General features: G+C 29.5%; 1 protein-coding gene across 2 annotated transcripts in view; it reads right to left on the reverse strand.

Annotated features, from left to right (window-relative positions):
* LOC142332226 (putative divalent cation/proton antiporter TMEM165) overlaps window positions 1-13,239 on the reverse strand; it is a 184,123-nt gene extending 170,884 nt beyond the window's left edge. For both annotated transcript variants that reach the window (XM_075378518.1, XM_075378517.1), the window contains exon 1: window positions 12,908-13,239. In XM_075378518.1, coding sequence (XP_075234633.1) covers window positions 12,908-13,063 — 156 coding nt within the window. In that variant the 5' untranslated portion in view covers window positions 13,064-13,239. The remainder of the gene's footprint in view (window positions 1-12,907) is intronic.
* Between the last annotated feature and the right edge of the window lie 11,479 nt (window positions 13,240-24,718).

The following is a 24,718-nucleotide window of genomic DNA, read 5'->3' on the forward strand; positions in this document are numbered from 1 at the left end:
TGTCAAAAATTAAATGACTGTTCTCCCTCAGCATCCCTACTCGCTAGATCTGGCTCCTTGCCATTGTTTCTAATTTTCGAAATTAAAATCAGTGATGAAAGGACCCCTTTTGAGACTATTGATGACATTAAAGCAAATCGTCACGGATCTTAAACGCCATTTCAAATGAAGCTATCCAGGACTGCTTCGAGAAGTGGAAACACCGCTGGGAGAAGGGTGTGAATAAGAAAGGGGGAGTAATTTGAAGGAAACAAGGATCAATAATCTGTAAAATTAATAACAAAGATTAAAAAAAATGAAGTTCCGTTGTTTTCTGAACAGATCTCGTATAGTAAACTAGGAGTTTTGAAAATCAAAAAATCAGATTGTAGGAAATAAACTCCCCACTAATGAAACAAATAATTAAACCTTAAAATGGTAATCTCATTTAATCAGTTATATGCTGATTACATTAAAATATAAATCATTTATAAAGAATTTTTAAACGGTAAGCAAAGAAAGAATCAGGCTGAATTTAGGAAAAGTAAATCAAAATTATTTAAATAAAAAATGATAAGAGTTGAAAAGCTAGATCATCCATCAATCATTGATATCAGGAATCATATTTTACAAACCGTAAAAAATTTCACCGAGTTAACAGCAGATAAATAAAAAATTAAAAATAAAAAGAAAACAACGAACACTTCTAAATCTACTAATTCAATCATTATTATAAATAAAACAATTAAATTAAAATCCAATAAAAAAATTAATTTTAATCTACAACGAACGTAAAATGTTAAAATAATTTTAACTATTTTCCTACCTTAAGATTAAAAAAAAACTTAAAACACTGTGAAATTAATTTCAGAATATGCAACATATTTATATAAAAAAAAACCTTTAATGCATAATAATAATAAGCTATTTAAAAAAAAACTGACTGCTAATGAACTAAAAACAAAATTATACACGCTTGTAAAAAAATTTCACAAAAAACATATATATAAAAAAAGACTACTAGACTAAGTACAGTTCACAGACAATAAAAAAATGAATAAACTATTAAATAATCACTGGATTTAGTCAATCATTTAAGTAAATAATGTCGAATGATTATAGATAAGATAATATTACATAATAATAATAATTCACAAACGACAATATTAAATTGTAAATCTAATTAATTTAGAATTTATTTAAATTATACATAATCTTAGTAAACAAATACATATTACAGAAAATTACAACTTCATTATTTACTCTGAGGATTCTGTTCAGCATCGAAAGAACCAATCGAGGACGATACATTAATTTAAATGACATGAAACAGAAAAACATACCGAAAAAAATTGGAGGGCAATGAGATATTACTTCCAAGATAACTGAAAGTATGACACAATTTTTATTTTTTCAGAATATAAAAAAGATGGCTACCATACACTATAATATATACTTAAATTGTTATAAAAATCCGGGAGTCACTCGTGCAATGAAACTATTCATTACAAAGTTAAGCTTTCATATATAACAGTTCGAACATTATAGACTTATACGTATGACATATGTCTATACTATTATATAAAGAGGGAGAGGGTATCGGTTTCTTCGGGATAGACGAAAAAAAAACTATTCGATCAATCGCAACACAAATTTTTACCCATGTTTCCTGGCATAACTGAGAGGAGTTTTAGATACATTTCGTATCTAAACCGCTTCAACCGGAGACATGCCGGTTGAAGCACAAACTTTAATGAATTTAATTAATGAACTGTGAATCTCATTGTATGAGCTGTGTTTAAACTCAATGATACGAATCAATCGAATGAATAATATTACACAAATATTAACGGGAATTAAATTCCCGTTAAATGAAATAATATTAAATAAATTTAAAAAATTATCTTATAACAGCAATGGGCTTCCCGTGGGGACTGAGTATGGGCTAGAGTGGTGAGGTGATGCGAGCACCTCGTGGGAGGCTAAACCAATCATCATCACCAACTGGTAATAAACGGGATGCCCTTGGGGGGCTGTTTTTTGAAAGTGCAATGGGGTGCTCTTACAATATTTCTGCAAACAATCGTCCGATTTTCAAAATTCAAACGAAGTATTTGTTAGTAAATTGAAGACTAACTATTGCATGCCTAGGTATACTCTAGATCTAACAGATCGCGGTTATTCAGAAATTGTGTATATATATATATATATATATATATATATATATATATATATATATATATATATAAAATTTGTCTGTTCGTTACCGCATCACGCAAGAACCAATCGACCAATTACTTTCAAATTTTCAGGGTACATTCCTATAACCCCAGGAAGGTTTTAAGCCATCGACCGAGGCCCTAGTTCCCTTGAAGGTTACGATATTAAAAATAATCATTATTTCTTCACCTCAAAGGAGGGTGAAGTTGTGAATTAAAGATATTCATTAAGAAAAAAAATAGAATGATCCTTTTACTTCATTATTATATTTCTGCCACCATGGCAAAGAGAAATGAAAATTTTTCATCGTCAAAGATGTGTATAATTTAGTTACCATAGTTACTATTATTCTGTCTTTTAGTTTCTTCTTCGGGTTTCTTATCGGTATTATTCTTACAACTATGAGGATATCGAACAGTGCGGCGGTCCGGGGGGGGGGGGACGGAACCCTCTGGATAGACGGGAATGGTGACCGAAGCGTGGTAGGCTCCATAACGCCGGGAAGCACCGAGAAGTCCCTGAGTTGACTCCGGGGTTCGCCTGGGCCCCTTGGGTCCAGGTTCTAGCTAGACGGGCCGGTTAGTCATCTATAAACTAACGGTAGTAAACGGCCTGACATGGACATATCCCGTAACAGATCTACGAGGGAAAGTAAAGGGTGAAGTGATTTCCTCATTTTCTTCATCAAGCCGAATACAATATGGGCAATAGTATATATATCACTAGTACTAATGTACAATGCGTAATTACAAAAACACAAAAGTATTGAGTCTTAAATGTGAACATTCTCAATCCGTTCACCACACCACCAGATTAATTGTAATAGAGAAGATATCATTCTTCTCAAAGAAATACCTCTTGTACGTCAAGTCCCTTATATACCCGTAATAAAATAAATAAACAATAGTTTAATTCCCTTTTTGCAAGAAATTATGGATTAATGTATGATATAAGGAAACCCTAATTTAAGTGAATGGTATTTTTTACTCATCATACCTAAAAACGTAAAGAAAATTTATTTTCATCTCCTCCCCTACTCAAACCATGCGACCGAAAGTAATACTGTAATTTACTTCGAAAAGCCGGTAAAAATATCAGACTAGGAATCAAACCAGAGATCAATTAATAAAACAAAAGCCGACAATGTTAACCACTACATCAACTGGATGACCTAAAGTTTCGAATAAATTATGAGACCTAATGGCGCAAGGAATAGAATTTAAAAAAAAAATTAATAATTCTTTAAATCATGATCTTATGGAACTCGTATTTTTCGTTTAAAAATCTTTGGCAATTGATATTTTACGACAAACAGTCTTGCTAATAAAACTGAATAACACGTAATTACCTTGAAAAATAAATCATTTTTATATCTACAGGATTGTTCTCCATATATTACATAAATATTAAATTATGGCTTTTAGACCATAAGAGAGGGTTTATATATAGAACCCTCTTCGATTAGTCAATGATAATTTGATAACACAATATAATATTTTGTTTAAAAATAAGGTTAAAAAATAAAAAGCACAAGATCTTTTCTAAAAGGTGTTGTACAGAGCGTTCGGAAAAGTCGCTGTGTAGTATGCTTTAAAATTATATGAAGCATTTTCTTCTTTCAGCGTTAGATTGGTTGCCCGGTCGTTCGTTGGGCGTTACTCAGTAATAAAACAAAACGTCAGTTGATGAGTTGTGATTGAACGTGCTTCGTTTTGTTTTGTCGGAATCAATAGTTTGGAAAAACGTAATAATTCTTTCGATAAAGAAATGAATTTTTCTTGTTGAACACGTCTTTCGTGAAGATGACAAGTATACTGATTTAGTAAAACATAAGTTTTCTGAAAAGTTTCCAAATACTCCTGTTCCTCACCGCAATGGAGTTCGAACTCGTATCAAAAAGTCTCGGGCGACAGGCTGTGTTGAAAACTCTGATTGAAGTGAAAGACCACCTAAACACAAAACGAAGAGAAACTGCTTGATATTTCGGACGCTATGGCCGAAAGTCTATCAAAATCGATGCGTAAGTTAGCACAGCAGCAAGATATCGGGCTTGCTACCGCACATAAAAAACTGTAAGAAAAGAAATTATTTCTTTTATCCTACAAAGTAATTCTGTTCAAGAACTGAAACCTACAAATCAAGCCAAAAGAGTAAATTATTTTTAATGGTTTAAACGATTATCGAGCAAAATTCGTTAATATCCTCGACATTACGTTTTTTTTTACAACAGATGAAGCGTGGTTTCATCTGGAAGAGTATATTAATTCAAAAAACACATGACTGTGGTCGATAACTAATCTCCTTGAATTACACGAACAATCTTTACACGCAGCGAAAATTGGAGTCTGGTTCAGTGCGAATAGAAAGCGCATTGTGGGTCCACTCTTTTTTACATGCTTTTCTTTAGTTCACTTTCGTTCCACGGTTAACGGACAGTACACATGCGCAGTAGGTTTTTCGGATGAACATCGATGTAGTCCATCAAGCAATGTAACGCTTCGAACACCCTTGTACAAGATATCGAAAATACCCGTATTATATTTACTCCCGTAAATATTTAAACATCGTACTAATAAAAAGTATAAAATGAAAAAAATAAACACGCTTTTAAAAAATCTAATAAAATGGATTACTCAGTAAATATAAATAAAAGATAATTTTGTTTTCAACAAAATAATATGTATAAAGTTGTCTATTTTCGCAAGATCACAATGAAAAGCACGGGGCGCGCTTTCATATAGAATATCTACATAAATTCTTTAAATACGACAAAGGTAAATTGTAAAATAGAAATGATAACTTCAATATACAATACCTAGTAAATCTCTTTGAATGAAAAGGTGCAAAATAGAGCTGAGGTCGCACCCCACTTTTTTCATTGTGGTCTTGCGAAAATAGACAACTTTATACGTATTATTTTGTTGAAAAAAAACATCTTCTATTTATGTTTACTGGATAATCCATATTTTTAGATTTTTTTATAAGCTTGTTTTCAAAAAAAAATTATTTTTTATTTTATACTTTTTTTTAGAAAATACAGTTAATAGTGATCGTTATTGTGCTGTTTTAACAAACTTCATCAGTCAGTTAAAATAAATGGAAACCAATCACACGGTTGTTTCCGACAAGATAGCGTCACAGCGCACGCAACTAACAGGTCAATGACTTTTTTACGAAAAATCTTTGGTGGAAAAATCATTTCGAGGGGTTTGTGGCCTGCACAATCGCCCTATCTGAGGCCACCAGATTACTTTCTATGAGGGGGAATAAGGAGTGTATCCTAACAGACCATGCACGACTGACGAACTAAAAACCGCAATAATTGCATACGTACAAGATATTCCAGTACATCCAACTGGTTAAAGCGTTTGAAAACAAATTGAAACGTGTGTAGTCTTGTACTGGTGTTGGAGGAGATAATTTTCAACACATTGTATGAACTGTTCCATTTATTGTAATATCAGTTTCTATAAAATAATGGAATAAAGATACAAATAATTAAGAAAGTTTCGTCATTATACTTCCATAATTCCAATGCACAGAAACTTCTGAATGTACTGTAAAATTGAAAGTTTTATTTTTATTGACTGATTAATATAACGTAAATTGTTTATATTATAAAACACGTAAATGTTAATTAATTATTTTTTCTAAATTAATTATTTTTTCTAGTAATAACTGACGTAGATAATACTATAGGAAAAATAAAGAAAATTACACATCAATAAGTTGGCCAGGTTTTTTTTTGTGTATTTTTTCCTGACCCTCAATATTATTGCGTAATATATCTTTAATCATTGAAATAAGGAAACATCTATCCGGCATACAAGATGGATCTAACTCTTTCATTCGTTTGTAATACAAACAAACAGTTTAAACACAGCAAACTTGGTTATTTTTTCAGCGTTACTGTTAAATACTTCTAAGTTTAAAATCAAACCAAAGGAAATAGTTTTTATACATATCTATAGCAATAAAGGACATTTTAGAAATTATTTATATTTTTTTTTTTTAAATTTGAAATAAGTTATAAAATTATTACAAAAATAAATTTTTATTTTAATGTTATTTTTACAAACAAAAGACGAATAACTCATCTCAAATTGATTATATATCAGACTAGTTAAAAAGAAAACGTATTTTTCGTTAAAAAAATTCTACCTCGGATCTTAGTTTTACAAGAAAAGCGAATTAAAACATAATCGCTAAAGACTACACACAATAGCAATATGTAACATTTTACGAATGAAATGAAAATGTAAATTAGAATCTGTATTTTTTTTTTGCCCACATGCTTTTGAGGTACTCTGATCTTTGACGCCTGTCCTCGTCTGAATACACCCTGTTGGATTTCTTTTTGATTTTTGGTTCAAATGATATCATATTAGTTTTAATTAGTTGTATTTTTCAGATTTTGTGATTAGATCTTCTTTGGAGATACTCAATTCTTCCATATCTTTTCGGACTTCCTTTATCCATTTCGGTTTTGTTGTTCTTTCCCAGTATAAGTTATTTATTTGGAAGTTTGCAAGTCTGGTTGTTTTCTGCTCTATGTAGGTGCCTCAAGAATAAAATTCTTTTTTTCCTGAAGAAATTTGTTAGTGAGGTTATTATTTTATATACTTCTTCGTTTGGGATTATCCTCCACTGTCCTATGTTTTTCTTGTTTATCCATTTTCTGAATATCTTCCTTTCTATCTTTTCGATCCCTTCTACTTCTCCAATTTTGTATGGTCCGAAGAGAGTTTCGCTGGCGTATTGTATTTCTGCAAGGATTACTGTTTGGTAATGTTTGATTTCAGTTTCTGTCGACAGGCATTTTTATTGTATACGTTTTGGGTAGTTATTAATGATTTTTTAAGTGTATCAGTTCTTTCTTGCCAGTTCATTTTCTCATTGATGTTGTGTTATGGTATCTCCCAGGTATTTAAATTTTCCCACTAGTTCCACTTTGTTTCCGTTTACGTTTACATGATTAATGCATAGAGGATCTCTGACCGTAATTTTAGTTTTTTCGGATGATATTTTCAAACCTATTTATCAGCAAGTTGTTCTAGTATTTCTAATTGGGTACTAGCTTATTTTATGTTGTTTGAGAGGAAGCCTAGGTCGTCTGCGAAACCCAGGCAGTATTACAAAGTTATCTTCCATACTTGGGAATGACTTGAGGTTTTGTTAGATCCTATACCCACCCTCTACGCACCTACACTTAATGTTGCTGCATATGTACGGAATTGTATACATTTTAAGCTTTTTCTACGGTCTTCAACTTGATGCTTCCATTTAATCATTTGGATTTTTTCGGAATTCCTCCCTAAAAAACCACTTAACTTTTTAACCAATCGGCCAAAAATCTATATATTTTTAATATCCAATAAGAATTAGACAGGAATATGCATGTTTCAAAATAAAAAAATTAAAATTGGTACTTTTTCATCTCTTCCCCCCCTCAAAAGTTTGCAAGTTTTTCACTTGGAGATAAATGAGAGTAGCAAGAAATATTGATATTTCAAAAAAACATTTACCTTTTTGGGAATTCCGAAAAAGATCCATTTAATTTACTAACGAACTGTTCTTTCGTTGAAAAAAACCTAATATTATTACTTGTGCTTAAGATAACTGATAAAACACAAAATTTTACGTTGTTAAAAATAGAATTTAATAAAAACCATTGGATTTTTTTCGGAATTACTCCTCCCCCCCAAAAAAAAACACTTAATTTGTTAACCAACTGGCTAAAAATCTATGTAGATTTAATATCCAATAAGAATTAGGTAGTAATCTTTCAAAACAGCAGTAAATAACTCAAAATAATGGAAATTCAAGTCAGGTGAATAAGGTGGTTGAGGAACTACGAGAATGTTTTTCTTTGCCAAAAACTTATTAATTGAGAGTGCAGTGTTACAACGTGCATTGTCATGATGCAGCATCCAAAGTCTTATTGTAGAAATTCCTGAACAAGACAGTTTGGGAAGTACCATTTATTAATAACTGGTTTATACTTTATGAAAATTGGAGTAATCATTCTTAAATTAAATATATATATATATATATATGAATATATAAACTGTCCGAGCACAATATCACCTTACCGACTCAATAGGGGAAAAAAACACTTATTTTACCACTAACTGGTAATAAAAACAAAGATTGGCAAGAACTGTACAATTACAAGTAAATATCTTAATACAAAAAAAAAACTGTTAATAAAAACAATTCTTAAAAGATCAAGTATTTTTTTTAACCTCCGGGACTACCGTTAGGTATTGCTTCAGAGGATAAGATCAATGACAAGTAGCGTGTGAACAAGCCATGCCTGACCGGAGGATTCGAACCCGGGACCTCCGGATGAAAGGCCATGATGCTACTACTCGAGCCACGGAGACCGGCCAAAGATCAAGTTTAGTTCAAAAAAATTTAATATAAGTATAATTTGTTCGTCAAAATAATCTGTTATTTTTCCATCAGTTTCGAAGTAAAAATAAATTTAATAATGGGTTAAAAATGTAAAAGAATACACAAAAATCATAATCAAATGCAACATATTTGTTTACGATAATTTTCACTTATAAATAAAATAATAATTATTAAAATTACCACAAAAAAAAATATTAAAATTATTATGCGAGATAACAATACTTAAGGAATAAAGTATTAATAAATTAATACGAAATAATTTAAGCTATCGGGTTGATCTAGTGGTGAACGCGTCTTCCCAAATCAGCTGATTTGGTAGTGGAGAGTTCCGGCGTTCAAGTCCTAGTAAAGTCAGTTATTTTTACACGGATTTGAATATTAGATCGTGGATACCGGTGTTCTTTGGTGGTTGGGTTTCAATTAACCAAATATCTCAGGAATGGTCGAACTAAGACTGTACAAGACTTACACACTTCATTTACACTCACACATAACATCCTCTGAACGGTAATTACCGGAGGCTAAACAGGAAAAGTACTATAATATAAAATAATTTATTTTTATAAAAGTAAAATATAAAATGAAAATTTAGTTTTTACTAAAAAAAATATATTGGATGAAAAACATATGAAAGATCAAAAATCTCTAAACATTTTATATAGGAATACTAGATATACACATATTAAACACAATTTTGTTTACTTTAACGGATATAAATGCTTGAATACATATTTATAACATATCTCAAGAACAACCGGTATGATAGAGGAAAAAATTGGCCGAGGCTTCACTTTTTCTTGTATATATACTTCTTACATCCAAGCTGTTTCAGCTTTTGGAAACCACTTCTTGGTTGGAGGGTCTCCTGTATAACTTCCAACATTATAAATAATAAATTTCAATAAATAAATAAAACTATTAAAGCCGACTTACTAATACTTCTTTTGAAATTATTACTATTTATATATAAAATAACAGATTGAACTACCACAAAATAATTAATCGATATCAGTTATGAAAATATTTTTATTTTTTTTTTTTTTGCTTATATGAATTAATTCACCAAAAAAGCTTTTGAGCGTATACATAAGAATACATTAATAGAATATTGTAACATATAAAAAATGCCGTACCTGACCGGAATTTGAACCTGGGACCAAAACAAAATTTTTAAGAAAAGTGCTATTTTAAAAACTACCAAATTAATATATACATCTCATAGAGAAGAATATTGAAAAAAGCTTCATAAATCGCTTTGAATCTTTTGCCAAGTTAAACAAGATACCAACCGCAAATTAAATACTATGTTGGATGAACATCTTTCAAATAGCCAAAAAGTATATATAAAAATTTATCATGTTTTTCCGGTTTGTTTACTGCTTTTAAAAATTTTTGTAGACTGCTATCTTTTAAAAGTTTTTAAGTAAATTCAAAAAATAATTTGTATTTTTATTTTATTTATTTATTTATATAGCAACAACACGCCCTCTTACAGTTGATAGATAATAAATGAATTCTGTAGCATGTGAAAAATGTCATGCCTGACTAGGATTCAAACCCAGGACCCTCTGGATGAAAGGCCAAGACATAACCACTCAACCAGGTAGATTGGCATGTTTATGATTATTATTCTACCTTTAACAGATTATAATTTACAACATCTGTAACTGAATTGTATCAAATTGTAATGAAGACGTATACCATAACTATAATTCATGGATATATGGGGGTTAAAGACTTCGATTCAATTATAACTTCTTTGATATAAGTTAAATGCTGAACTTAATCATGAAGTGAATTTACAATTTTTTTTAAATTTACTATAAGATTGTAGATAAGACAATTAGCGGCTGATTAGAATAAGGTTTTTTCTCATATGAAAGTAAATTTTCCAGGCAAGACAATCTAACCCCACCGGATTAGTCTACTGGTGAATGCGTCTTCCCAAATCAGCTGATTTGGAAATCGACAGTTCCAGCGTTCAAGTCCTAGTAAAGCCAGTTATTTTTACATGGATTTGAATACTAGATCGTGGATACCGGTGTTCTTTGGTGGTTGGGTTTCAATTAACCACACATCTCAGGAATGGTCAAACTGAGAATGTACAAGACTACACTTCATTTACACTCGTACATATCATCCTCATTCATTCTCTGAAGAATTATCTAAACGGTAGTTACCGGAGGCTAAACAGGAAAAAGAAAGAAAAGGTAGGACAATCTAACCAAAAGGTATTTTGACTATATTCAACAGAAGTAAGGTAAACCAAACAGAACTTTAAAAATAGGCTCTTTTCTCAAATTTACCTTAAAACCCTCAAATAAAGTGTCTGAAGGGAAGCAACAAAAACAAAATAAAACAAGCTTACTTTTAAGTATACTTGATCCAAAAATTATTATTGATTTTAAAAACATTTGATCTCAAACTTAGTCACATACACTATTTAATGAGATAGTCGTCATGTGAGATGGGTTGTATGTTATTGAACAGCCCCCCACATCTGGTTGAACTTGGAGAATTTTCCTTTTTTTTATCATGAAAACTGGTAAGCATAATTTAATGATGAATCAGCGATCATTTACAGATATTTTATTTAAAATTTGTTTCATGGTAAATTATTTAAATTACACAGCTACTCATTGTTTACTGTTCCTAATAAAACTTGACAAAGTCTAGTTTTATCTTTATATTTAAAAAGTGTGAGTATCTAATTTTTATCATTATACATCAAGATTTTCATTTATATATATACTTAAAATTTCAATTTATTTTCTATCACCATGTTTTTTAAAATAAAATAATGGGTATTGGCCTACATAAAAAACAAAAATCAATTTGCCCATTATTCTAATAAACTTTATTGAGCTATCAATAGTCAATCATGTCACAGAAGGCAATAACTTTAATTTAAATAAGATTGTACTTAAAAATATATCACATGCAATTGCACTAGTTAATAAAGGCTACCATTTATAAATAAACTTAATCACATAGGACAAGTTTAATGGGCATCGCCATATTACTTTCATTGAAATTATACTTTACATCAAAATTACTACCAATTCCTGATGTAACAAGGCACAACATAATGGAATTAAGACTTCTCCAGAAATAAACGTAGAAGTTGGGCTGACAATTATTTTCAATTCACTAATAAATTGACTTTAACACCTGTAGTTCAATGTACCACAGAATCAATCATTTCACACTTGTAATTCTCATACCAGAGTACTCACAAATGAAAATGATATCTTAGGTTAGTCACCATTCCAGTTCAACATGGAATGTTGGAAATGAAAAAATGATTACAATATTCAAGATATATAAATATATATACAGCATTACATTACTATATGGGATTTGTAGACATCTGCCACGAATCAAAAGTTAATTAAAAAAATTACCAGGTTATCTAAAGAATAACAAACATCTCATATCAGACTAACTAAAGACAGGGGTTTATTGGTTTCCCTGTTACCGTCTTCATTAAGCAATGAATTGTTGCTTGTCAGCACATCAAGTGTGTAATATGTATGTGATATTCATCTCCACAAATGACAGTTTCATTCTGTTCATCACATATTCTGGGTAAAAAAAATAAACATCACAACTCTTAGTGAACGCAACTTTCAATGATATCTCTTGAATCACAGGTGCTTTTCATGTGTCACAGCCATACAAAAGACTAATCGAATAGTGTTACATAATAAATTAATGTACACCCTCTCTATCGTGAACAGTGCATTACATGTTCATTACTTCAACTCTATATGGAAATGAATAAATGCAGCAATTAGAAAAAAATATAACAAATAAGTTGAATGAAGTTCCACGGATGGCCCTTAACTTAAATCTTTTGGTAATAGAAACATCAACTTAAGAAGTTGTAAATGTCTGAAATAAAACAATAAAATGAATTTTTTTTCAATTTTTATATGATAAATAAAATTAAAATGTATTCACGAATATATAACAAATAAATATAAATAATATTAGAAAAAAGCCGACACTGAAAGATCACTGTACCTAACAAAAAAGTCGGCAATTTTCTACCCAAACTCGTTTATCACATTAGAAAGAAATGATACGCATGTGATCTTGTCACGTCAAGAGAGATTAAATAGGTTATTATTAAAATGTCAATATTACTATTAAGGTTAGTTTACCGATTAACTAAAAAGCCAACCGGTAACAACTGTCATTAGCGGATTACGGAAATGAATCGTATATAAAATAAAAACTAAATATATGCGTGAGCAGAATCGATGTAAAAAAGAAACTGTTTACTTACCACTGCATATTCCGTACTTCTTTCTAAGTTGCCTTTTTCAACCTCGTGCAAACCTGGTTCGGCTGGCTCTTTCTCAGCTCTAGCTATAATAAATATGGTCCATAATACCGTTAAAATAAAAAGTTTATACCTATAAACGTTCATTTTTACAGTCATTGTAAAATAACGAATAGCACCTACCGCACACCGCACAGTTTAATTAATCGAACAAATCTCACACACACATATACAACCAAGCCGCTTGAAGACTCTCCAACTCGTTCTGACTTCTACAGTTTAGCCAACCTATAATAAAGTAAACAGATAAATAATCCGGGAAAAATACATGAGCTTCTCTCTTGGCGCTTATTTTTAAGTAAGAAAAATTCATAAGCCGCGCTTTTATTTATTCATTGTTCAGTATTTACAGCCTTCAGTTATTCATTTCTATATCCCACCACTGATATCACTGCAAAGTAAACTGCCTTAAGCTATCCCCACCAGAAATACAAAGGTCACTGGAACATTGCAAATATCTCTATATCTCAAGTAGATTATCAAAAAATTATTACACCGGATTTTCATACAAAAGAAATTAAAAATGTAACAAAAAAATGAATAATTTTTTTAAAATGTTCTCGAATTATTTCCGCTTAGGAAAACAATTACAAATGAGTAGTAACAACCAACTTAAAACAAAACTCTTATTAATTTAAATAATTGTCAACATTAAATATAACATCAACTTTCATGTTTGTTTTGCAATACAGCTTAATGTATAGGTTTTACTACTCGGATTGTATTAATGTAGTGTAGATTTATATTAAACAACGTTTGTGTATGGTTTCAACCAGATTTATTAATTATTTTTTAGATTAATATTTATAAAAGTAATGCCTAAAATGGATTGTTGAAATTCTATTCTATTCTATTCTTTCTTCTATTCTTTCTTTTCTAAATCAATTATTCCCCTTTTTATGAAATTATTTTACTGAAAATGAATCGCATTATTAAGATGTTGTAAACATTAAAAGTATAAACGCACCTTTTAACTGAAATTACTAAAATTATCCACAAAACAAAATTCAATACTCAATCAAGACCTCCCGTAAAAAATGTATTATTTTATTTAATTTTTAATTTAGTACTTTTTTATTTTATAAGAAATAATTTATTTTCATTATTTTTATTTTTATTTCAATTATTTTTCCTAGAATTACCTTTTAAATTTATTTTAACCACCTCACATTTTTTATTTTAATATTTTATTATTAATAGTATTAATACAGTTAGGATTCAGATAACTAATCATATTAACAACATTCTAAAATTCATTGACGAGACTGAATTCTTCAGTACTGTATATTATTTCATCAACATTTCAGTATTACTAAACTGTTTTCGTATAAATTCAAATAGAAATTAACCAATGAGTAGAAGGAGAAAAAATGCATTTATCAAACAGAAGAAGAGAACTGAGGGAAGCATCTGATATTAATAATTGTACAGTTGAGCAAGCATGCTTATAAAAATTTAATGTAGCATTAGAGATTCCATCAGTTAAGTAAAGAACACAAATTAACTTCACTGGCATGGTAGTTTAAATGTAAAGTAACAATAGTTGTAAAAAAAGAGTTATTGTTACTAATAAATGTAATAGCAAGTTTCAATTATGGAATCATAAAAGAATAAATGAGAAAATAAGAAATATATAATAAAATAAACCCTGCTGACTGACAACGACCCAAATCTCTCTACATCTATTTCCTATAAAGAAAATTAGATTCTATTTTGAAATAGTGTAGAAATAAAATATAAATCACTGTTCATCACTTTATTGAACAAACTGTAAACAATAAAATAACCTAAAGTCAAAATATGTACTTAAAAAATAAAATATTTTACTAATTAATATAAATAACTAAACTAAATATTAAAAAAAAATTATATCCATATTAAAAAATTCAACAACTTACAAACAGCATGTCTGTATAACTCCTAAATCAATACTTTTCCTAAACTAAAATAATTATTCTCTTACACACCAACACTAAAATATGATATAAATAAACTGCTACCTGCAAACATTTTAATTTGAATAAGATAAGTGATATCTTTAAAAGTATTAGAACAAAATGTTTGTGAGTGTCGACATGTGAATTAGTGTTATCTTATTCACAAAGTTCAAGATACTACTGATTTATATTTTTGCTATTATTTTTCTTTTTCTTTTTTTTTCAATTTTTTTTTTTAACATAATTAAATGATAATGTTGACTAGTTCACATTAATTAAAAGAAGTAGTACTGATGATGAATTGCTATTTTTATGTAACTAATTTCAATAAAACAGATTTTTTAATAAATTTTTAAAAGTAAATATTTTTCTCTTAAAAAATGTAACTGTATTAAAATTTTTGGTCGGTTATTTATATTGATGAGTAAGATTTTTAACGATCACTTAAATGAGATTTTTGAATTGTCCTTATTGCAAATTTTTATAGTAATTTCATATACTTATGATATATGGTACATATATCATAATACTTACCATATAGATACATTTTGTATATACTTACCATACAAAAATACTAAAAATACTTACCATAATACATAAATAAATTCTTACGGTATATTAAGTATATGGAATGACTATAACAAAGTATTTATTTATTTGGCATCAAAATTATTTAATATTTCTGTAACTATAAGTACTGTTAGCTTCAAATGTACACAACCCTGCAAAATTGTGGGGTTTCAAACTCTTAAATTATACAATGTATAAAAAGGTTTTACTACTAACGTTGTACTGAAAATAATCTCTAACAGTTTTTGAACTGTGGAATGAGGTTTGGACTTATCCACACCTAATCACATTGATGATAATGCAACGCATCATGCTACATTGTGATTTTTGTTGTGTTTTTAAAAAAACAGCCACTACATAAAAATAATATTCACCAATGGAATCACCAGCATAAGGAAACTGGCAGTTTGTAGGTGCAAAACATTCGAGAAAACCATCTGTTAATGATTTAATTACTTGGCAATAATTCTAAACGATAGACTTAATATGAGGTATAAAACAATTGCACTCCTTTATTAAAGATAAACATGATAATAACCCCAAAGTGCAGGTTTGGTGGGTTTTCATCGAGGTTAGAGTAATAAGCCGGCCTCTGTGGCACAAGTGGTAGCATCTCAGCCTTTCATCTGGAGGTCCCGGGTTCAAATCCCAGTCAGACATGACATTTTCACACGTGCTACAAATCATTTATCTCATCCTCTGAAACAATACCTAATGGTGGACCCAGAGGTTAAGAAAAAAAAAAATGAAAATAATAAGCCCCCCATTTTTTTTTGTTTTTGGAATCTATTACAAAATCACTTAACTAAATAAATAGATGGTGTAATAAATAAATTTTAAGTAAAAATTCATATTTAAACAACATCCATACTTTGTAGTATCTTCCATACTACAGCAAAATTATTTGTTAGTTTGTGGATATGATACTTCCATAATGCTGAATAGAAGATGGGGCTGAAGACATGACTATCAAGATCGTTAGATAACATGTTTTTTTTATTTATTTACGTTTTGGGTTATATTAAATAAATAATGTATTATAAAGTGTTTATATAAACAGTATTGAAAAAATTGAAAATTTGAAAGCAAAAATCACAGAAGCTATTGAATCAATCATATCTAATTAAGTCTAAGCTTCATTAAGTCCCATGAATTAGTTTATTATTTAGATGTCTTTACTGCAACAAAGGGAAGCTGCACTGAACTGTAGATAAAAAAAATTTATGATCTTTCTTTCATTTTACATACATTTGAAGCTAACAGTATATATAGTTATAAAAATATTAAATAATTCTAAAACTAAATAATAAATATTTTATTCAGATCAGTACATAATAACGTATTAAATAAATCATATTAAACATTACTGCTATTTCATAAATAAATATAAGTTCATTAAAATATACTCTCTGCAGATACATCATACATTAGATGGAGATTTTATAAAAAAAAAAAAAAAAAAAAAAAATGATAGTAGATGTAAAATTTACAGTTAATAATCGTGTCAATGTTTTTGGGATTCCTAGACATATAACAACACCCTGGATAAGGTATGTAATATATGTTAAAAATGTAAATGTTGATGTTTATTTAACGTCTTTTGTTAAACAAGATCATTTAATTAATATTTTGTAAAATATTTCCTGTTACATAATTTCAATATAAAGTGTTCACAATCTAAGACAACTTTTCTAAAATATTTCTTTGTTATGAAGTTATTGTACCCTTTCATATGAGTAACTTTTTTATTATTACATTGCTATGAAAAATGAATATTGGCCTTATTTATGTGATTTTTGTTTATCTTTTGACTTAATCATTCAAATAATCTGATTGATGATCAAACTTATTATCAATTTACTGGTCATCACTTACAGAAAGTGATGATTTCATAAATCTTCCAATAAATGATATCTTCAATTTTTTTAATACTCATTTTTTTAAAACTGTTTTTCACTTTTTATTGAACGTATAAAACTTTCTGAATTAACATCATCTGCAACAATCCATGAATAAAAAATTGTCTCTTAGGTGTGATTTTTAACACTAGTGATGTTTCAGAAAATATCAAACAGACTAAACTGAATAAACTGTTATTTCTTAGAAAAAATATGTTGTTCCACTTCGGTACTAACTGCATAACAAACACGTTGAATTAGAGCTGTCAGCTCATTCTAACAAATTTTATGTTAACGAAAACAGATAAAGTGAATAAATTGTTTACCGTTTGCTGAGAACAGGTCATTTGCCCAGCTAACTGTTATTTTATCAATATTAAATGCATTGTAAGCTAACTGCTAAGATCGAACAGTTTCAAAACAAATAAATTTTATTCATCAAAATACTTCAATATTAATACAGAATGAAAGTGTCATTAAACTGTCAAATCTTTTGATAAAAGTACAGCTGGTTTTCAGTGGCATCAATTGAACATCCTGCCCCTTCTGCCAAACTATCAAGAAAAGTACTATAATGAAATTTATTTTTAAATGCATAAAAAAAGCAGGTTAGCGTTTTAATGGAAAAATAAGTCATTAACATTAACAGATTAATAATAATTAACCTTTTTATCCACAACAGAATGGAAATGGTATATGCATTTAGTGTGTGTGTGTGTGTGTGTGTGTGTGTGTGTGTGTGTGTGTGTGTGTGTGTGTGTGTGTGTGTGTGTGTGTGTGTGTGTGTGTGTGTGTGTGTGTGTGTGTGTGTGTGTGTGTGTGTGTGTGTGTGTGTGTGTGTGTGTGTGTGTGTGTGTGTGTGTGTGTGTGTGTGTGTGTGTGTGTGTGTGTGTGTGTGTGTGTGTGTGTGTGTGTGTGTATGACTGTTACCATTTTTCTCAAAAACTACTGGACTGATTTTGATGCAGTTTTTGCATTACATAGGTATCACTTAAGACCTAAGACTTAAGACTTAAGGTAAGAGCAGGTTCTAACACATGTTTTACAGTTATAGGCCACCAGGGAGTGCTGCAGTAAATAATTAATGTAATCATTAACAGCGCCTTGGAATTGACAAATGATGTCGTACAAAAATTTGATAATGTACTTGAATTAATAAAATTTAAAAGAAAATATATTACAGCTTGTTTTTATAGTAAATGCTCTTTGTAAATGAAAATACTGAAAATGAAACAATTTTTTTAATTCCCATCACTTATTCAAAAAAAAATAAAGTTAGTTTACAAGAAATTATAACTGCTAATAAAACACAAAAAACACGAGCAGTAGGAAAGTGCTGCAAATGTGGCAACAAGGATTTGTTACATAAACAGAAATAAATTCGATTGGTAAAATTTTTATTCCACAATTAGAACTATTTGATGGAGAAATAAAAAAAAGTTAATTTAATAATAATATAGAAAGTGTGTCCACGGATACAATAAAAATCGAGGGATATACTTACAAAGTAAGTTCAGTATTACATCACGGTTCTTCGGTTCATGAAGGTTTTACTAGTTTTATTAAAAAAAGAAAAATATGGTATAAAGTGAATGACGACTATCAAAAAAAAAAAAAAATGGCAAATTCAGAAAATGTATATTTGTTTGTTGTAGAAAGGCAATAAATTTTAATAATAAATCCATAAGAAACAATCTGTAGTTCATAAAAAAAAATAAAAGAATAATCTAACAAAATGCAGTGATATCCAAAAAAATTACAATGAAACTGTAAACCGAATGGTAAGTGTCGCAGATATCATTTCTTCCGCTCAAATTACAAAAATTTCTGTAATATAAAAAAAACTGTTTTTAACAAAATGATACTGATGTCAAAAAAGGTAAGACACTACATTTCTATTATCAAAAGCTGTTATTAATTTTGAATTTTGTTTTTAAAAAAATTCATAAAATAAATAATAGATATAAAATAATAGATAATAAACAATGTTTAACCGTTCCATATAATAAGAAAAAAATAGAAAAATTTGTTACAAAACTCTTACCAGCCCGATTTCATTTATATATAGAGTGATTCAGTAGAATAGGGCAATACTTTGACAACTCATTGTAGAGGCTAAAGATAAGAAAAAATTTCATTAAACATAGATCCGAAAACGCTTCGTTAGCGAGTTATGCAGGTGAAAGATTTCGCCCGAGTTTCAGTTCCTCCAGGTAAATTAAGGCTTTCTGAAATTCTGGGAAGGTCAATTAAGGGTCAAATTCAATTGTTTCATATGGTTTTTGAGCTGGGAAATCGAAAAACATTGCTCCCAGAACTGTATCTCTCTTAGTTTCTAAGATATCCCATGTAAAACGCCAAAAATAGGATCAAAAACACGTACGTTTGACGTACAATAACGTTGTTAAATTGGTAATAAATCATACATTTTTTAAACGTAAATTGTAGAGAATTTAATTTTAAGAAAATTGATGTAAATAATGTCAACAGAAAACAAATAAAATTTTAAACATATCTTGTAAGGTTTAACACGGTGATTTATTTTAACTACGGCGTTAAAATGAGTACAAAAGGACAGCGTCTACGATCTTTTACAGTAAATTAAAAATGCGCGTTATAGAAGAGGCTGAAAAAATTGGAAATCGGGCGGCAGGAAAAAAAATTTGACGTAGATGAAAGCTGCATTCGAGACTGGCGTACGAAGAAACAACTTCTGGTGAAAGGCACTGGTAATAAAGGGCTTTTGTGGCTTAAAACCAAAATACACAGACAGAAAAAAGTTGTATGACATTGTTATGAAAAAAGGAAATGCGGTTAAGCTGTCACGAGACAAATGTGGTTATCATATGCTCGTGAAATCGCTAAATCATTGAATAAAGTAGATTTTAAAGCAAGCCGTGGATGGATAACACGATTTTTTGCACGAAATGGTTTGTCAATAAGACTAAAGGCGACCATTTCTCAACGACTTCCAGACGCTTATGAACAAAAAATATTACATTTTCACAATTACATAATAAATCTTAGAAAAGATAAACGCTATTTGCCTTCTCAAATAGGAAACTCTGATCAAACCCCGTATATTCTGAAACGCCATTTAACAAAACCGTAAACAAAAAAGGTGAAAAAGTGTTAAGGTTCGCACTGGTGGTAATGAAAAACAAAGGTGTAGTGTTACGCTTTGCATTACTTCTGATGGATCAAAATTACCTCCGTACATTGTTTTTAAAAGAAAAACTCTTCCTATCGTACAGGTAAATGAAGTTATTATCAGAGCACAGGAATCATTCCATATAAATCTGATTACACATTAATCCACATTAAATGCTTTACTTTAAACTAGTACTTACATTACGGTAATTAATTATTAATATTGTAATTTAAATGAACGAATTAAATGCTTTACTTTCTGAATATTTACGTATTTTTTTATTATATCTGTTGCACTTTAAAATACCGGTATATACTCGATATTTTTTTTTCGGTCCGGAAAATCGAGGTGCGGGGCGGTACTCGAATAAATACGTATATTCATTTCCTATCATTAGCATCATATGATCATTGAAATCCTTGTTAGCGTATTTTCCTGATTCACAGATTATTTATATTTTTATTAAATACAAAACACTGATAAACATTTTTTTAATAATATTGAATTCTGTTTTTTCTGTGGATTAGTTTTTTCAGTCTCATATATTCCAAAAATAAAATATTTTATAAATATTTTCCTTAAATATTTTCTTCTTAATAAAGGAAACTGAGGTTGAAGAGGATTCAGTGTTGTGAAGGGAGAGAGAAAATAGGAAAAGACCATGTAAACTGCCACTGCACTTATAAGTTTTGTATGTTCATACCAATATACTTTTGAAATGTGAAGCCAGATAGAGATGTGTCTATCCTTTGAATTAATAGAAAAATTACCAGTAACTATATTTTTTTGATGCCCTGATAAAAATAAATATTTTATTCAAATCATAAAATTATTATACATTATGACAGATCATATCAGGACTAGTATAAGAGCTGTTTCATAGGAAATACTCCATTTATTTTTTGTAGGCAAACAACCAGATAGGTTACTGTCATCTGAGAAAAATAATTACTACATTGCTTTAACTATAAAGAAATTCAAGAGAATTTTGAGAAAAGACTTCATAGGTTTACAGTAGCATGCAAATTAATTCGAACACAGAGAATTTTTTATTTATTTCTATGTTGTGGCTACATGCTTGACCACACCCATTCTTTAAGTTGTCTGTGTAATGTGAGGTTATTGTTATTTGGTTATTAAGCAATCTTCATGTTATAAATAGTATTTTGTAGAAGTTTATATAATTTTTTATTACAAGATTATATCTTTGTATGTTTATTCTGGATGTCTTAAATATATAATAATGGGCTATAACTCCAAGAAAGCTTTTAAAAATTGTTTCTCTTTCTGAGCATACCACTATGACACAATGACAAATAGCTTCTGACTGAGAATGATGTTGGACTACGGAAAGGGAAAACTATTTTAAAACAATTTAAAGAAATTGATTCCTTTTCACCTCAAAGGATAGGTAAATGCGGCTATAAAAAAAACTACTCCAACCCAGGATCAATTATTATTGAGAAGAAGTAAACTTAACCCAAAATTATTTGCTGTGGACTTAAATTGAGCATTAGCAGCCAGTGGAACAGATTTACATATGACAAGTGTTAAATGCTGACTTCTTGCAGCTGGACAGAAAGCTTGATGGTCAGCTAAAAAGCAGCTTTTAACATCAGCATTGTGCAAATAAAGGCTCTTGTGGACTAAAGCACATGGTAAGTGGACCAAAGAACACTAGAAAAATGTTATCTTCTGATGAGTCACATTTTTAGGTACAGGAGCAAAGAGTTCCTACATTAGAAAATCATCAATGAAAGTACATCACTGACTCATATCCATCAGTCAGTTAAACATCTCCAGAAAATATGTTTTGGGGTTGTTTCACATTTGAAGACCCTTGTTCATTACTTCCAGTAGATGACATGTTAAAAAGTGATGGATATATCAAGATTCTTAAAAAAAAAGGTTGTGATTCAACTTCAAAACAAATTCCCACAAGCAAAGGAGTGTTCCAACAAGATTTGGCACCATGCCATACCGCTGAAAAAGCGGAAAAAGTTTTCAAAATATGAAACAAAGTGCTCCTGTGGCCAGGCAATTCCCCAGACTTAAACCTATTGAAAATTATTCAAAAAAAACAACTCTCAAAAATGAATTGTATAATAAAAATTGGCCTCATTAAAGTAATAATATCAATATGATTTCATGATGAAAAAATAAAAAAAATGTGTAGTACACTTGTTGAATTGATGCCAAATCATGCATGTATGTGAAGTGATTAAGAATGAAGGAGGACATGTTAATACCTAGATATTCAAAAATTGTACAGGTATGATTTTTTTTCTAAATAAAGTTACTTTTTATTAAATAACATCTGTGTTCGGATTAATTTGCACATTACTGTAAATAACAAGACAAGTTTTGAATATATAGTAAATAAATAATATAACCTTTAAATACATAAATAATAAACAAGATATATTTAAGTAACATTTTACAATGTAACGCATGAAGGACAGAATAAGCAAATAAAGTAGAAGTTGTAAAGAAATCCCACATTGACTAGAAACATTTTTGGAAACTAAATGAGAATGAAATCTATCTCTTAAATAAAGAAATTACATAATATACAGTTGTAAAAAAAGATTAATAAAAACAAATACATTACACATTATACAAACTACAACTAATTAAGGAGAAATGTAAAGGGCTCCCCCAAAATCAAATCGAATGGAGAATACATTAAAAATCACAAAAAGCTGAACTAATTTGAAAAGTTCTTCAGTTTTAGTCAAACCATTACCTAAAACAACACCAATTCTATGTACTATTTTAAACCTATGACTCAACGTTGCAAAATGTACTCAGTCGAACAGAATGCAGTTAGGCAGCAGTTATTCAAGAGAATACTGGAGCACCACCAGTTGACACGAAATATTCATGAATGCTTAATATGCTCTAAATGTAGATGATAAAGGACAACAAATTTTCTATTATTTGCCTAGGAAGATTAATGGAAACCACAAACAATCTTGATTAGTTTAGTACTGAATTATACAGTAAAAAAGGTGACACACAGTTGTAGGACTTTCCTGTCACACAGCTTTTTTCTGATGCGCGGTTTACACACACACGCACAACTTAATTAAAAATATTTATCATTTTATTTAAATATAACATTTTTTGTTTATTTAAATAAATCATTCTAACTAAAACACGTGCACATACTGTATTTCATTTGTGTAGGTGTGATTGTACTAGTGGCCACTTAAATACTTTTTTACACTTTAAATATTATTCATTTATTTAATTCTACCTGTCATCTGTGACATCGCAACATAGCAGATGACTACAGCAGCTGTACGTCAGTGCTACACTAGCACTCCTTGTGGTGAGAGGGGGTATTAATGATGCAGTATACCCACATGTAGCCACTAGTTTATTTAAAGCATTTGAGTGGGGGTGTGATTTTGCAAATTTTTTTGGAAATATTATTTTTTAATTGTTAACAAATGTGCCAAACAAAAATAAGACCTTAATTAGGTAAAATCTTGAGATACTGAAGGTGACCTTTGCTCTACAGCCTCACCCTTTTGACCTTTTAAGTTGAAAATTTAATAGCATCAATACCCCATATATAGAAGCAATTTGACTAGTTAGGTCAAAATCGGTCCAGTAGTTCTGGAGATATAAGGTGATTTAGAGGGTGACACTGAACATACACAAATACATACGAACATAAAATTTCCATCCATTTTTAAGTTCCTTTCAAAAAAAAAAAAACTTAGAGATCCAGTGAAAACCACATATGCCCAAATTGGACTGATAACAATAGTTTCCCTTCTAAGGCTATAGCTCTGCTGTAGCACTAGACAGGATAGTAAAAAGATTAATAAATAGAAAAAAAAAAGTATAATCCTTATTAATATGTAAAAATAATAGTGATGTCACTATATGGTAATAGTAAATAAATAATATTTATAATACATTTTTAAAATAATATAATGTTTTTTTACATGATAGAATGAATGCAATAGTTTTCAATTATTAGAGAAATGTCTGAAAATAATACTAGGATTCAGAATAAGAAATTAGTGTAGTAAAGTTATATTAAATTTGAAAACATTTTATTACAAGCTTTTTTTCTTTCATAAAAAAAAAATTCTATAGAATTAATAATTAATTAATTTAATTCTATAGAAAAAATAATTCTATAGGTAAATCTAATTTCTCTATGGCTTCATTTACTCAATAA

Source organism: Lycorma delicatula, chromosome 11, assembly GCF_047948215.1.
Source record: "Lycorma delicatula isolate Av1 chromosome 11, ASM4794821v1, whole genome shotgun sequence".
Classification (NCBI taxonomy): Eukaryota; Metazoa; Arthropoda; class Insecta; order Hemiptera; family Fulgoridae; genus Lycorma; species Lycorma delicatula.